The sequence below is a fragment of the Staurois parvus genome, unplaced genomic scaffold (genome assembly GCF_062004578.1).
Source record: "Staurois parvus isolate SC_StPar_1 unplaced genomic scaffold, SC_StPar_1.0 ptg000104l, whole genome shotgun sequence".
Classification (NCBI taxonomy): domain Eukaryota; kingdom Metazoa; phylum Chordata; class Amphibia; order Anura; family Ranidae; genus Staurois; species Staurois parvus.
The window spans coordinates 8409128-8424704 of NW_028317900.1; the positions used below are offsets into that span (position 1 = coordinate 8409128).

Genomic DNA, 15577 nt, shown 5'->3' on the forward strand with positions numbered 1-15577 from the left:
AAAATACGCTTTTGTAGGACTTCAAATTAGCCCATAGGCCGCAAAATGGGAACTAAGCAAGGGGTGTACTTCAGAGTTGGATCTGACTTCATCTATGAGTGGAATTTCTCTTATTTTTAATATGCAGATAGTCTGAAAGACTTCTGACATGCAATAAAGTAAATCTTACATCCCTGTGCCTTACCATTTGTTTGCTGATATTGCTATGGACAATTGAAAATATCCCCATCACTGTCTGATTCAGTTCCTGGGTGCTGCCAATACAGTTTTGGGTCACTGCTTTTGTAAAGTATGGGTGGTAAGTGATCATGTTCATGTAGTGCACAAAGAAAGGTTTACACACGGGGGTTGATTTGCTAAAACTGAGGAGTGCAAAATCTGGCGCAGCTCTGCATAGAAATCAATCAGCTTCCAGGTTTTTTGTCAGAGCTTAAATGAACAAACTGAAGTGAGAAGCTGATTGGCTCCCATGCACAGCTGCACCAGATCTTGTACTCTCCAGTTATAGTAAATCAACCCCATTTTTTAAACTCAATAAACATGAGTGCCATGGCAAGTGCCAACTTGCCATGTTACATAGTAGGCTTAAATTAGCTGACTTGACAGATTTGTAGCATCTTTCTATGTTCACATTTGCCTTGTTTAAAAAAATAATGTTCTGCATAAAGACTAAACTCTACACTACACAAAGAGATTGTTGGGAGAGTAGAGGAAGTCAATGAGGTTTTCACAATATAGTGGAACCATTTCTAATATTTATTGTCCCTCCAGATTATCAGACTCAGTAAGTTTAACTTATCAGTAAGTTTTCTTAACCGCTTCCTGCTGGATGTACGCATATATATAGCCTCTTGGCAGGTAGGCTTTGACGCTGAGTGGCCGCATATGTATATACATCCTTATGCAAACACTTTACTATGCTGAGAGCGCACTCCCTGCATGCTCCCAGCAGAGTAGCGAGTGGGTACCTGAAAGCTCTCTATGCATACTTGTCATTGGGATCTTTCCAATCGTTGCCACTATGACTGCAAATCACAGTGGTCACATGATCGGAATGCCCGTGTCAGCCTCCCAGCATGTAGATCCTGTTAAAGGTTCAGGAGGCAGGCAGTAAAATGTTTTAAATTGTATCTAAATCCGAAATATATTGCAACGTACCTGTCCTTAATATGGGGACTGCATTAGTTTCCTTTTTTCCCAATATTTTAACCAGGCGATCCTGCTAGTATCACTCTTTCTGTCCTATGGTGACAATGCTTACGCACTGCAGGAGCGTTTTCATCCAAGGTTGCTGTCCTGATTTGGAGTTCAAACACCTTCCCTCTCCTTGTCTCCATTGAAGAGAGGCATATTGCTTTGTAGTTCACAGAACATAGCTGAGAAAGCTGACAACATTATTTGATATTTCAGTTCAGTTAACAGGAAGTTACAAGGACACAACATTTCATGGGTTTTTTTTTGTACTTGCAGGAAATGTACTTAACTTTTTTTTAAATGCAAGCAGTGCAAGTACCTAAAATTGACCTGTCATCAGCCTCTTGCAATTCCTGTAGAGCAGAGCTGGAGTGCGAGACCACACAAAGTGACAATCAGTTCATGTTCGGGCAAGAAGAGGGCTGATAGGAGGAGAACACAGTGTGACAGAGAAATGACCTCATCACTGCTTCTCCTTTCACTGTCCAGTCACACGATGTGTTGGATCCAGGACAACTTGGTCTCACAGGACATGGGTTGATTGATGCTGGCCATCAAACTGAGGACATCTAGGAGTAGATGAAAAGTACTGCTGGGGAAATTTCTGGATTAAAGTTGAATATTACTGCAAATACTAATTATATTAACGTATCCTTTAATTGGCCATTATTATCTTGTTAATTTTGGCTGGACTTCTGCATAACTTCCAACTGTCCTGATTTCTGTGGATCCACCTCAAGGGTGTATGACTAGTGCAAGTACAAGAGCGTGGGGAAACCCTATCCATATTTTTCAGGCCAACATCACATAACTCAGAGCCACATAGTAAGTCTGGTAAAGGCTTCCCTAGCTCTGAGGTAGAGCTCTACAGTATTGTGAGCAGCCTGCAGACACATTAAAACTAGAGATGAGCGAATCGAACCTGGCGAAGTGGAATTCGTTTCGAATATTAGGAAAAATTCGATTCGCGTCGAATCCGAATATTAGCAAACTTCGGATGCACGAATCGAATTTTCCCCGATCCGCCGATTTTCATCCCTTCTACAGCCGGCAAAAAGTGTCCCTGCAGAGAGCTCCGCTATTTCTGACAGTTCTCTGACAGTTCCTTCACATTTACAGCAGTTGAAACATTGTATCTATTTGTTTCCATTTAGGATACAGATGTTTTTATTCGGAAACAAATAGATACAATGTTTCAACCGCTGTAAATGTGAAGGAACTGTCAGAGAACTGTCAGAAATAGCGGAGCTCTCTGCAGATACACTTTTTGCTGGAATGGAATTCTTCTTCATCCTCATCCTACTTCTTCTTCTTCTTCATCCTCATCCTACTTCTTCTTCTTCTTCTTCATCCTCATCCTACTTCTTCTTCTTCTTCTTCTTCTTCTTCATCCTCATCCTTCTTCTTCTTCATCCTCATCCTACTACTTCTTCATCCTCATCCTACTTCTTCTTCTTCTTCATCCTCATCCTACTTCTTCTTCTTCATCCTCATCCTACTTCTTCTTCTTCTTCTTCTTCATCCTCATCCTACTTCTTCTTCTTCTTCTTCATCCTCATCCTACTTCTTCTTCTTCTTCATCCTCATCCTACTTCTTCTTCTTCTTCTTCTTCATCCTCATCCTTCTTCTTCTTCTTCTTCATCCTCATCCTACTTCTTCTTCTTCTTCTTCATCCTCATCCTACTTCTTCTTCTTCTTCATCCTCATCCTACTTCTTCTTATTATTATTATTATTCTTTATCCTCATCCTACTTCTTCTTCTTCATCCTCATCCTACTTCTTCTTCTTCTTCTTCTTCATCCTCATCCTACTTCTTCTTCTTCTACTTCTTCTTCTTCTTCATCCTCACCCTACTTCTTCTTCTTCTTCTTTTCATTCTTCTTCTTCTTTTCATTCTTCTTCTTCTTTTCATTCTTCTTCTTTTCATTCTTCTTCTTTTCATTCTTCTTTTCATTCTTCTTCTCATTCTTCTTCTTCTTCTTTTCATTCTTCTTCTTCTTTTCATTCTTCTTCTTTTCATTTTTCTTTTCATTCTTCTTCTTCTTCTTTTCATTCTTCTTCTTCTTCTTTTCATTCTTCTTCTTCTTTTCATTCTTCTTCTTCTTCTTTTCATTCTTCTTTTTCTTCTTTTCATTCTTCTTTTCATTCTTCTTCTTCTTTTCATTCTTCTTCTTCTTCTTTTCATTCTTCTTCTTCTTCATCTTCTTCTTCATCTTCTTCGTCGTGCCCCGTGACTGCCCAAATGAGTGAAGTGTGCGGTGATTCTAAGATCGACGGCACTCATCTGCATGTCATACTGACTGACAGTATTATTTCTCTTCCCCAGCAGACTCCAAGGGCATTTAAATTAAAGGTACAGTGTTCTGCACTAATATAAAGGCTCTCTGAAGCCTAGAAACCCTTTTAATAAGTTAAATTCGCAGCAAATAAATTTGCATCGAATCGAATTTATTCCGCAAATTCGGTGAATCAGCCGAATCGAATTTTTGAATAATTCGCTCATCTCTAATTAAAACCATGGCTAATAAGTTGAATTGGAAGAGGTACAACATGCCACAGCAGAGTCATTGCACACAGCATGTACAATGTATAAAGTAGGAGATGACATTGCAGTAACACATTCACAGAAGTTACACTGACTTACCTCTTTGTGCCAAAGCTAGTGCCATTGCAAAGCTTGGCTTATAGTACTTCTCCATTCCATCACATGACTTCCCTGAGATATATGGGGCAATTCAAACCTTGGAACCTTACTTTTTTGTGACATTTTGTAGACATTTATCAGGGACTGCCTGGGTACCTATAGTTGGGATTTCTAGATCCACACACATACTGGGGCCAGTTAAACTACCAGAATGTCTTTGGAATGTGGAAGGAAATTGGAGTACCTGAAGAAAGCCCTACATGAATGGGGAGAACATGCAAACTTGATAGATAGTGTCCTGGTCAGAATTCAAACCAATGACCCCAGAGCTTCAAGGCATAATTGCTAACCACTAAGCCACTGTGCTGCCTCTAAAGAGGTTCTCGACATCCATTAGTATATTTCTTTTATTTAAAGACTCTAGCACACAACACATTTACTGCAACGGGGAAGCTGTTATATCTCTAAGTCCACCAATGTATCAATTTTTTATTTTTCCTGGCTCTGACAAAGCAGATATGTATATAGGCATCCCTCCTATGTGTATAGGCATCCCTCCTATTCCTGACAAATATATTCTCTTGAAAAATACAAATCTGCATTTTTGGAATGCATTTACAAATATATGTTAAAATTACTTTTTTATATGTTAAAAAAAAAATCTGAAGAATATATTTAAAAAATATATATTTTTAAAAAAATATTTTTTTAAAATATATTCTTCAGATTTTTTTCAACATATAAAAAAGTCATTTTAAAATATATTTTTACATATATTTGTAAATGCATTCCAAAAATGCAGATTTGTATTTTTAAAGACATACAGTGTATTTGAAATGCATTTTTAAAAATATTTTTCATATATTTTGTAATAAAAACGCATTTCAACATGCAGTGTATATATATATATATATATATATTTTTTTTTTTTTTATTGAAATATATTTTAAATATATTGAATATGGAAAAAATTGTAGTATTTCAAATATATGGCAATATATTTGTGAAGAATATTTTAAAAATATATTTCAAATTTATTTTTCTTCCATGTGGGAGGGTAATGGGTAGTCAAAGCTCATCGATGCGCATGGGGAGCGAAAGCTACTGTAGCTTAAATTGCTGAAAAGTTAATTCAGGTTCCAATAGAAAGGTGTCAGAACATGCAGAGAATCACAGTTTGTTGCGTATGGAGCTGCGTAGCTGCAGATCAGTCAGAGTGCCCATGCTGACCCATTTCCACAGCCAAAAAAACCTGCAATTGACATGTGAGCATAGACTATAAAGCAATGGAAGAAGGTGGCATGGTCTAATGAATTCAGGAATGGTGTGAGGAACACAACTGAGGTATTGACTTGGCCTTCAAATTCTTCAGATCTCAGTCCAATCAAGCATCTGTGGGATGTGCTGAAAAAAGTAGTCGGATCCATGGAGGCCCCAACTTGCAACTTAACCGCTTCCCTTCCGCCCATAGCAGAAATACTGCTACAGGGCGGCACAGGTGCGCAAAATCATGCTGCCATTCGCGGCCGCGGCTTTCAATCACCAGGTCACGACTGATAATTACTCGCCGGCGCCCAGTGATTTCTGAAGATCTCCGATGAGGAGGAGGAGGACTGTTTTGTTTACTAACAGTCCTCCTCACTGTCAGCTCAGGCACACTGCTCTGGATGGCGGTGCACAGCCATCCAAAGCAGTGTGATTACAGTGAAGCACACTAACATGGCCACTTGGTAAAACACTCCCTTTGCACAGTTAACCTTTCGCTCGCCCCTCATGTTAACCCCTTCCTACCCAGTGTCATTACTACAGTGTCAGTGCTTTTTTTTTTTTTTAGCATTGATCACTGTATTGGTGTCACTGGGGATGTCAGTGACACCACGTCAGTTCCCCTCCAGTGTCAGAATGTCCGCTGCAGTCACTGATTGCCACCATTACTAGTAAAAAAAAAAAAAAAAAAACATAAAAAATTCCAGTATATATGCCGTCATTTGTAAATGTTATAACTTTCACGTAAACCAAATAATTTACACATACTGGGATTTTTTTTTAGCAAAGACATGTAGCAGAATAAGTGTTGGCCTAAAGTTATGACAAAATTTTTTTTTTTTACTGGAAATGTTTAATAGCAAGAAGTCAAAATTGTCAGGTTTTTTTTAGCGCAAAAAATAAAAAAGGCACAGACAATCAAATATCACCGAAAGAAAGCCCAATTCATAGGAAAAAAGGACATAAATTTAATTTGGGTGCAGTGTTGCATGACCGCGCAAATGTCAGTTAAAGTAACGTAGTGCCATAACGCAAAAAATGGCCAGGTCAGGAAGGGAGGTAAATCCTCAGGAGGGCAAGTGGTTAAAGGATGTAAAGGATTTGCTACTGATGGCTTGGTGCCAGATACCACAGCATACTTTTAGAGGTATAGGGAAGTCCATGCATTGACAGGTTATGCTAGGTGGTCATAAAGTTATGGCTAATCCGTGCATGTGATTATTCGTTCTGGTCAAGCGGAATTGTGCAGGTACATCATAAGCAGGGGTGGACTGACCATTTGGAAACTCGGGCACTGCCCGAGGGCCCAGGGTCACTAGATTGCCCCATGAGATGCCCCTGGTATCTTTTTCATAGGCTTTTTTGAGTTTGGGCAAGGGCACAGGGGCCCCATGATCCCCTATTGCCCGGGGGGCCCCATGAGTTGTCAGTCCGCCCCTGATCATAAGATCAGAGATTTTTCTCCCTGCAATGATGTAGTCATAACTACAGCTGAGAGTTCATAATAATACTACTGATTTTTTGTATGCTCACAAGCAATGTTCATCTTCAACTGCTCCTTGGAATTAATGATTGTTTCCTTAGGGGCCCATTTACACTACTGTGCTGCTTTAGTGCATACACTTTATTTTGTGTATGTTGCACATGAACATGCATTGCTTCGGGCCAAAAAAGGTTGTCAATGTATGTTGGGGTGCTATCCAGAGTGTATGGTACCACATCACACCAACAGTGCAATAGCATGAATGGGCCTTCTAGCTCCCATTTTATCAAGGTGTCAGATAGCTATCTGTCACGGTTATGCAGAATTATGGCAACTGCCATTGCTGACTTTTATTTAGAAGCTGTTAGTTCCTTGGATATCATGTTTGTAAGTGCCCACTGCCTTTATGTACCCCTTCAGCCTCCACGGACATCTAATGTACCACTACAGACCCCATTGATCTCTAGTGTGTCGTCCTAGCCCCACTGGCCACCAATGTACCCCTCCAGCTGTCAATGACCTTTACTCTGTGCTACATAGACCTGGTCCCTTCAATGTTGTGTGTTACATAGACCTACCAAACCATTTATGTTCTTAACAGTTGCCAGTTTCTATGTTGCTTGCATCCATTTTAATGAAGTTCTTCCTTACTGTAAGTAGACTCAGACAAAGCATTGGCTTTCTGTTTGTATTTTTTTAATGACCCTTTTTTCTCACAAATGACTGTGTGGCAGTTTTTCTTCCAAAGGCCTGTAATGTAAGTAACCTTCATATACAAACTCATTATTGCTGCACTGTATGTACTGTGTGGTACATCACATAGACCTGACCCCTGCACTTTATACGCTATGTTGTGTATTACATAGTCCTGACCAAAGTGTGTGCCACCCACTCACTGTACATTCACTGCAAGCGGGTGACAGCTGCAAGCTTGGCAACGTACATGTACGTCACCATCTGCTTCTGGGTTTTTGGTTGCATGTGCACATGCCCCCTGCTGACCTGTAGCTGTGATTGGACATAGCATGAGTTTGTCGGCAGGTATCCACAATGATTTTTGCTGAAACCTGCTTATTGGTGGTGTCCAATCACAGCACAGAGTTCTGTTTCTGAGTACATAGAACAGCAATTTGTCTGTTTCTTTTCCCTGAAAAGCAGGGAGAAAAAAACAGCCAGATCTGTGACTAAAAGCAGCACACGCTACACTTGTTAGGCAAACCGTTAACGCCTTCCGAGCCTGTGTCATGAGTAGTGTTATATCTGATCACTGTATTAGTGTCACTAGCGACATCAGTGTCAATTAATCAGTTAGTATTCCTCCCAGCCAGTGTCTGTTAGTGCCAGATTGCCCACCATACTATCACAGTCACACTATAAGTCGCTGATCACCGCCATTGCAAGTATAACCTCATAGCTGCTACCATAGTTTGTAGATGCTATAACCTTCAGAGAAACCAATTAATATACACTAATTGAGTTTGATTTTCTACCAAAGACATGCAGCAGAATACATTTTAGCCTAAATTTATGAAGAAATTTTATTTTTTTATTGGACATTTTTTAACAAAAAGTAGAAAATGTTTTTTATGTAAAATTTTCTTTTTAAATAATAAAAAGAACAGTGGTGATGAAATACCACCAAAAAAAAGCTTAATGAATGGAGACTGCATTGTCCATTGTTAACTCTTTCCTGTAACGACCAGAAGTTCAGAAAAGCAGCACTGAGAGAGCAGGAGCCTGCAGCTTTGAAAGTTGTAAACTACAAGTGCTGCAGTAGAAATTTTAACAAACAGTTTGGGGGGCAGGTTATTTTATTGTTCTCAATGTGTTAATTTTAGAAATGCTAAGGAATGACTACTATAAATCAGGACCATTGGTTCTGATAATATCATGGAGTATAATATAAATAAAGGCATAACTGGATGCATGGGATGTCACATGCAAGGCCAAAAGGGCATCTACTCTTGCAAGCACGACATATCTATAAGTGTATAAGGTCACGATGGGCACAGACACATTGGCTCCATGGTATGAGTACATGCACATATATACAAGTGTTATGATTGTTAGGAGTTGTTGAGGGGTAGCAAAACTTTTTTTTTCTTCCTGCACATGGTCTCTTTTGCAATGGAAATCTTTTGGGTCATCTTTTCAGTCAGTAACTCTTTCCTCATTAAACATACAGTTTAGTAGACAATAAATGACATTACAAAATGCAATCAAGTTTTTTGTGTCTCATTAACAAAATGCATGCCATTTTATGGTGCAGTTTAAAGTGGCATGGCACAGTTTTGTGCCAGTGGTTTTTATTTGGAAAATCTGGTCACCTTATAAATATTTTAATATGACATTTTTATTTGGGAGCGATGTCTTAAAATGATCTAATGAATGTGGAATTGTTTGTTTACTAGTATCAGATTATTCTGGTAATTATTCAGGGTTTGGAGTCTAAATCATTGTGCAGCCTTGAGATTATCTATTGTTATAGTATTAGGTTCCTCATACCTCGCAAGTCTTTCATGTTTCCCCTGGTAGAGATGTGAATGAAACCACAGTCATTTTTGCAACACTATACTCGTAATAGAGGTGAGGACAACATCTGTGGTGCACAATGGACCCAGAGCACTGCATTGTTGTCCTTTACTTTGAACCCTTTAATAGATGACAGAGTCCAAGCTCACTACTCCTTCCCACATGTCATGCTTAGAATAGTGTTTCTCAACCAGGGTTCTGTGCAACTCAAAGGTTCCTCCAGAGGTTGTTAGGAGTTCCTTGAACAATTAGCAATTTCTGCCTGTCAGATAAGTTCCCACTGACACCATTGATCTTTTTAGCTATCTGTAAGAGGGTAATTCTTCCCAATGTCCACAAATGTAAGAAGCATTTTTCCCATTGACCATCACACTAATGTATCATGAGTTGTAGATATAATCATTTTTTAGCAGGGGTTCCCAGAGACCAGAAAGTTATTTCAAGGGCTCCTCTTTGTTGGAAAGATTGACAAAGGTCAGCTTAAAAGAATGCATCAGCAAATCAAGTGTCTACTCTGCTAATCTTCATTGTTGGGGATCAGTCTTCCCGGTCTAAGTGATAACCACAGCTCACTTCTCTGGGTAGAACATCCCACATTCAGAAGACCAATGGATCTGTTCCATTATTTCCAACTTTTTGAGCTGAGAAAGGGGGACACCATTTACCATAAAAATGGCATACCTCTGCCATGCCCCAAATGAGACTGCCTGTAAGAAAAGAATATACAAAAAATGATTGTTTGAACTCACAAGTGCATTTTTTCCACCATTTACTTTACAATGGCTTTTAAAAATAACAAATACAATAATTTAGAGGTTTGATGAAAGGTTTAATGCAGCATACCACTATTGAGAGTAAATAGCACATTTTTTAAATGGGGGTCTATACATCAAACCAAAACGAGGGATAGGCAAGGAGGAGGGAGGAGCAGAGGGATTTGGTTCCTATTGAGAAACTATGATAACCAATTTCTTGTATTATAATTACTATCTGAGGGGCAGAGCCCCTCAGGGTTAGGATTCCTCCTGCAGTGATAGACCAAGATCTAGACCAGGTCTGCTCCAGGCCTCAGACTATTTAAGTGCTCTTCAGCCACTACTGGGCACACCTCCCTCAACACACAAAGCTGAAAGATCTTTCTTCTTGAGTGTGCTAAATGCTGGTTGCTGTTATATTGCCAAAGTTTTAAAAAAATCATATTTATAAAGTGTGGTTTGTACATATATGTATAACTGTGGACAAAATGTGTTGGTACCCTTTCCATAAAAAAGAAAAACCCACAAACTTCTCTGAAATTACTTAAAATTGAAAAAAGTAATTGGCAACCGTAATTGCTTGTTATACATATTTCATCAAAATCATACTTTGGAAAAACACTGCAAACATATGATTTATGTAGATGCCAGGGATTTTGTGCATGTCAACAGGTAGTTTTACCCACTCTTCTTCAGCAAATTCATCCATCTATCCTATGTTTGTACAGTAGGGTGCCTTCTCAAGACTGCAAGTTTCAGCTCTTTCGAAAGATGTTCGATAGGATTACGGACAGTCCAATGTTTTGTTCTTAGCCATTCTTGGGTACTTCTAGCTGTGTGTTTTAAGTCATTATCCTATTCTAGGACTCATGACCGGTGACTGAAGCAGAGCTTTCTGACACTGGGCAGTACATTTCTTTCCAAATTTCCTCGATAGACTTGAGATTTTTTAATTTCCCGCCAGGGGCGGACTGACAACTCATGGGGCCCCCGGGCAATAGGGGATCATGGGGCCCCTGTGTCCACACCCAAAAAAGCCAATGAAAAAGCCAATGAAAGGTACCAGGGGCATGTCATGGGGCCCTCTACTGGGCCCGGGCCCTAGGGCAGTGCCCGAGTACTTGAATGGTCAATCCGCCCCTGTTCCCCGCACAGATTCAAGGCACCCATGACACATGCAGAAGAGCAGCAGCAAAACATAGTAGGTATGGTGTTGGCAGTCAGGAGAGGTAAAGGCTAAGTTCACATATTTGAAATTTCTGATGATTTTTCAACAATATTTGTCTGTTTTCATACATTTGTCCTAATATGCTTTGTTTGAATTGCCCAGATATTATCATATTAACAGTATATGATTATTATATTTGCTTGCAATGCTTCTTTAAGAATTATGGGTAACTATGCCACCCATGTCCTATTCATGTGGGCTTACTTAATAGACCAGTTAAAGCATGAAAAGCTGTATCTGCATAGGGGATCAGTCAGGAATCTGACATATATAGACAGTTACTTGCTGCATGTGGCTCTAAACCTCAAGAGTAATACATAACACTATTATAGACTTAGCCTAATTGTATAAATGGATCCAAAGAAGCCTTTTATATTCTTTCCTGTGGTCTTTAAGCATTTAAATTGGTCTTTTAGTTGTTAGATCCAGGACACCAATTAAAATTATTTACACGCTCATACAGATGTCTTGTTAATCTTCATAAAATGATTTCAAATGTCGCAGACATATGTTAGAGATGTTAGGTGGATAAGGGGTCTATTTCACAATCCTAATTTTCTCTTCGTATGATCAAGAAGTCTTTCATGGTACTTTATGTGCCTAATGGAGATGTTTAGTAACAGCTATTCCTTTGTTCTTCTTTAATATCTAATCCTAAGGATAACTTTTACTTCTGTATCATAATAGATAAAATTAAGGAACGAAAGCTTCTCTCCGATCTGCCGCCTCTAGTGACAGCAAGGCGGAGATTTTCTCCCTGAACTAAATGTCACCCAGCCGCATCATTCATTCACAGAGTTACTGTGAATGGGAAAACAACAACTATATGTAAATTTCAATGAACTTACAGAGAGCTGATGAGTTTTCTAGGTAGTTCATTGATGGTTCCTGTCATTGGGCAACTGACAGTCTGCAGGAGCATGGCATTGCACCTGCGATATGCAGATCCTGGGTGCAATGCTTTACAAGCTCCTAATAAAAATAATTAAATGCGCATTTTTTACTTGCTAAAAAGATGTGCATTTATTTTTATTTTTTTTTTAAAGGTGAACTTATCCTCTAAGGATGCCTAAAACAGTAGTAAACTTTGCTTGTTCCTACTGTTTAATGTCATCAGTTATTTTAGGCTTAAAGCAGTAATACATCCCCATATTAAAAGCTATCTGTACTTTTAAATACATATAATCTCTTTATGAAATCCATTAAAGTTCAGGTAATCTGTTTTGAAAACATAATGTAACCTTTATTAATTTTAGAAACATCATAGTTCAGGTGCAGCGCTCCCTAAACTTCAGTTCAGGAAAGTGTGCACACTTGCTCTCATTCATGGTCACTGGTGGGACTAAGATCCTACATTTCCATTTGCATGCATTGCTGATGCACATGAATTTCAGATCATTTCTGCAGGTCCCTCTGCCCTCATGCCAGTCAAAGTCAAGTGGGCAGGTCACATGTTCTCCGCAGGATAGTCACTGTGCTGCCAATGCATTTCTATGTACAGAGTGACATGTCGTTGATCTGTATTCCATGTATGTGAGCATGTTGCAGTGGCTGCATAGGGGCCCCCAGTGAATGGAGGCACCGTAAAGGAGGATGTCAGGCTATAAATGAATAAGATCAATTGTGATATCTACAGATGACAGTTAAAACAAAATGAATAAAGTCATGGATGTAACATTGGCTATGTTTTAATAACTGGGTTTGATAACACTAAAGTAAACTTTAGTATAAAACTCCAGCGTACAGTAATTTTTTCAGTTAATGCAATTCAGATGACCCCTATTTTACCATAATTTGGTGTTAAAAGTGCTTTTTACAACTATACAATTTTCACCATGGTCACTAACCTTAAAGAGTAATTCCACTTTTGTTGAGAACAAAAACTACTATGGGTGATCTACTCTATGTACATTGCAGGGATTTAACAAACTTTGTAGCAGAGTCCTACCTTTTGTTGCTGTGAAGAAATAGCCCTTTGTTTCACCAGAATGATCACATACTCACTCTGAATGGGAGGGTCTGGTTCATTAATAATCAGCTGATACAATTTCTGGGTTCTAAAGAGTACAGCTGCAATGTGTGTATCCCTTTAGAAGTGATTAACCCTTGGGGAGTATCTTAGCAAATTTTACATTTTTATTGCTGTTGTTGTCTAAAACAGCCTCTCTCAACAGGGGTGCCGTGGCATCCTGGGGTACCAGCTGAGGTAATCAGGGTTGCCGCAGCATCCTGGATGAAAAAGGTTGTCAGATTTGAACCAAGCTCTTGCTCTTCGTCCAAACTGTACTTTGGAAGAAAGGGAGCTCAGTGAGGACAGAGATGTGAAGAGCAGTGAAAGAGGAGGCGGCTTCCTGAGCCCAGATCTCTCTGGCTCCCCCAGCAGTGCAGTACTTGACAGATACAGTACTGCAGATTGTAAAAAGGCTGTGTGTATGTATGTGTGTGTGTGAGTGTATATGACTCTGGCTGCTGCCTCTGCAGCTAAAGGGGGAGCAGCTGTGGGTGATAAAAATATGGCTCAATCATGTGGTTTTACCATCCCCCGCCTCATGTATGAATGAACCCATGCTTCACATCTGTGTGGCTACTTGCTGCATGTAAGGCAACCTATTAATTGCAATGGTCTGCCCTACCTGCAGAAATGCAGGAAAAGAAATCCCCAACCTTTTTTAAAATGACACTGCATCAAAAATGCACTACATTTGCACGTGGGGGTACTATCAATAAATCTTGGCACCCATGTGCATCTGCTAAAGACTGTTTGCATGTCGGGAACTTTTTTGTGCATGTTCCTGACATGCAGTATTGTGAAACAAGCCTTAGACTGGGGTGCCTTGAGACTGAAAATACTTTTCTAACTTGAAAAAGGTTGAGAAACACTGGTCTGGTCTAAAATCTGACTTATCTTAGTATAGACTTGTGGGAAACTCAGTGAGACAAGCAGGAAATGACATTTTTGGAGGTGTTCTGTGCATCAGTTGTATACAGAACCCCTCCAGATTGCCATATTTCATTCAATTTTACAGAAAATTACAGCGCTGCAGATTGAAAATGAAAGGTCATATTTGAAAACATTACATTACAACATGGCTTGTGTAGCTATTGTATACGTTATATTTTTTTGCATAAAAGTGGAGTTACCCTTTACAATATACCTGTACATTTTGTACTGTAGTTTTTATGCTTAATTTATGTAAAATAACAACTTTTCTTGTCTCCTAGGATGATCCGCTTGGTTTATGCAGTGGGACCAATGTTCCTTCTCTTCGGGCTCCTATTACCCAATATTGAAGGGAATAAAAAGGTTCGTGGATCCCAAGGAGCGATCCCTCCACCAGACAAAGGGCAGGCAAATGACTCTGAACAAAGTCAGACACATCCAGGTAGTCGAAATGGAGGAAAAGGTAAAGGACAAGCTCTAGCGGCTGAGGAGGTGCTGGAGTCCAGTCAGGAAGCTCTGCATGTTACCGAGAGAAAATATCTGAAGAGGGACTGGTGCAAGACACAGCCACTCAAGCAAACTATTCATGAGGAGGGATGTAACAAACGTACAATCCTCAACCGATTCTGCTATGGGCAATGCAATTCCTTTTACATCCCTAGGCACATTCGTCGGGAGGAGGGTTCCTTTCAATCCTGCTCTTTCTGTAAGCCTAAAAAATTCACCAATATGGTGGTCACACTCAACTGCCCGGAATTACAACCGCCCATGAAGAAGAAAAGAATTACACGCGTCAAGCAGTGTCGCTGTATCTCCATAGATCTGGACTAGATATGACCTGGTTTCTCCAATGCTTGGGACATGATGGACTTTAAAGATGCTTAGTGGCCTGTACATGTGAAGAACATATCATGTTTATCAAACTATGGACATCTGTTAAGACAGCTGGTCTCAGTGCTACTTAAACCTGTTACTCTGCTATGGGAAATATCCACCTTGCTACAGACTATGAACTAAATGCTCTTGTAATGCACACAATGCATCCTTATTTGGAGTATACAAGCCCCTTAGTGCAAATTGCTATGTATACATTGTGTATATATTATTTATTCACACTTAAATGTTTGTGATATACCTAAGAGGGCCACAGGGATTGGACTGTTTCCATCTGCCAATAGTTAGTTTCTGAATGATCTGTATGGATAATCCGGTGATGTTTTTTCAAATCACACCATATACTGAAGCATAATTCCATTACATGTAATAAAATTTTATGAAATTGGTCATCTTTAAAGGAGCTAAAATACCGGTATATCTTTTTGCATGACAATGCACAGAAACAGACAGGGTTACAAGACTTACTTTATATCGGATAATATCATTACTACTCAAAGTGCTTCATGGAAAAAAATATTGGTGAATCAACTGACTTAGGTTACTGAAGTATTCCTGTGCACATCTTTCAAATGGCCCAATTTTGTGATCTTGAAATATTTAAAAGGAATTTTAGTACTGGATCATTCTGATTTGGCA

The 15577-nt window shown here is 39.3% G+C and overlaps 1 protein-coding gene across 1 annotated transcript in view; it reads left to right on the forward strand.

The window, feature by feature from the left end:
• GREM1 (gremlin 1, DAN family BMP antagonist) overlaps positions 1-15338 on the forward strand; it is a 50529-nt gene extending 35191 nt beyond the window's left edge. Inside the window, exon 2 of the mRNA XM_089671306.1 lies at positions 14326-15338. Within this exon, the coding sequence (XP_089527432.1) occupies positions 14327-14875 (549 nt within the window). The 5' untranslated portion in view covers position 14326 and the 3' untranslated portion in view covers positions 14876-15338. The remainder of the gene's footprint in view (positions 1-14325) is intronic.
• Positions 15339-15577: the final 239 nt, after the last annotated feature.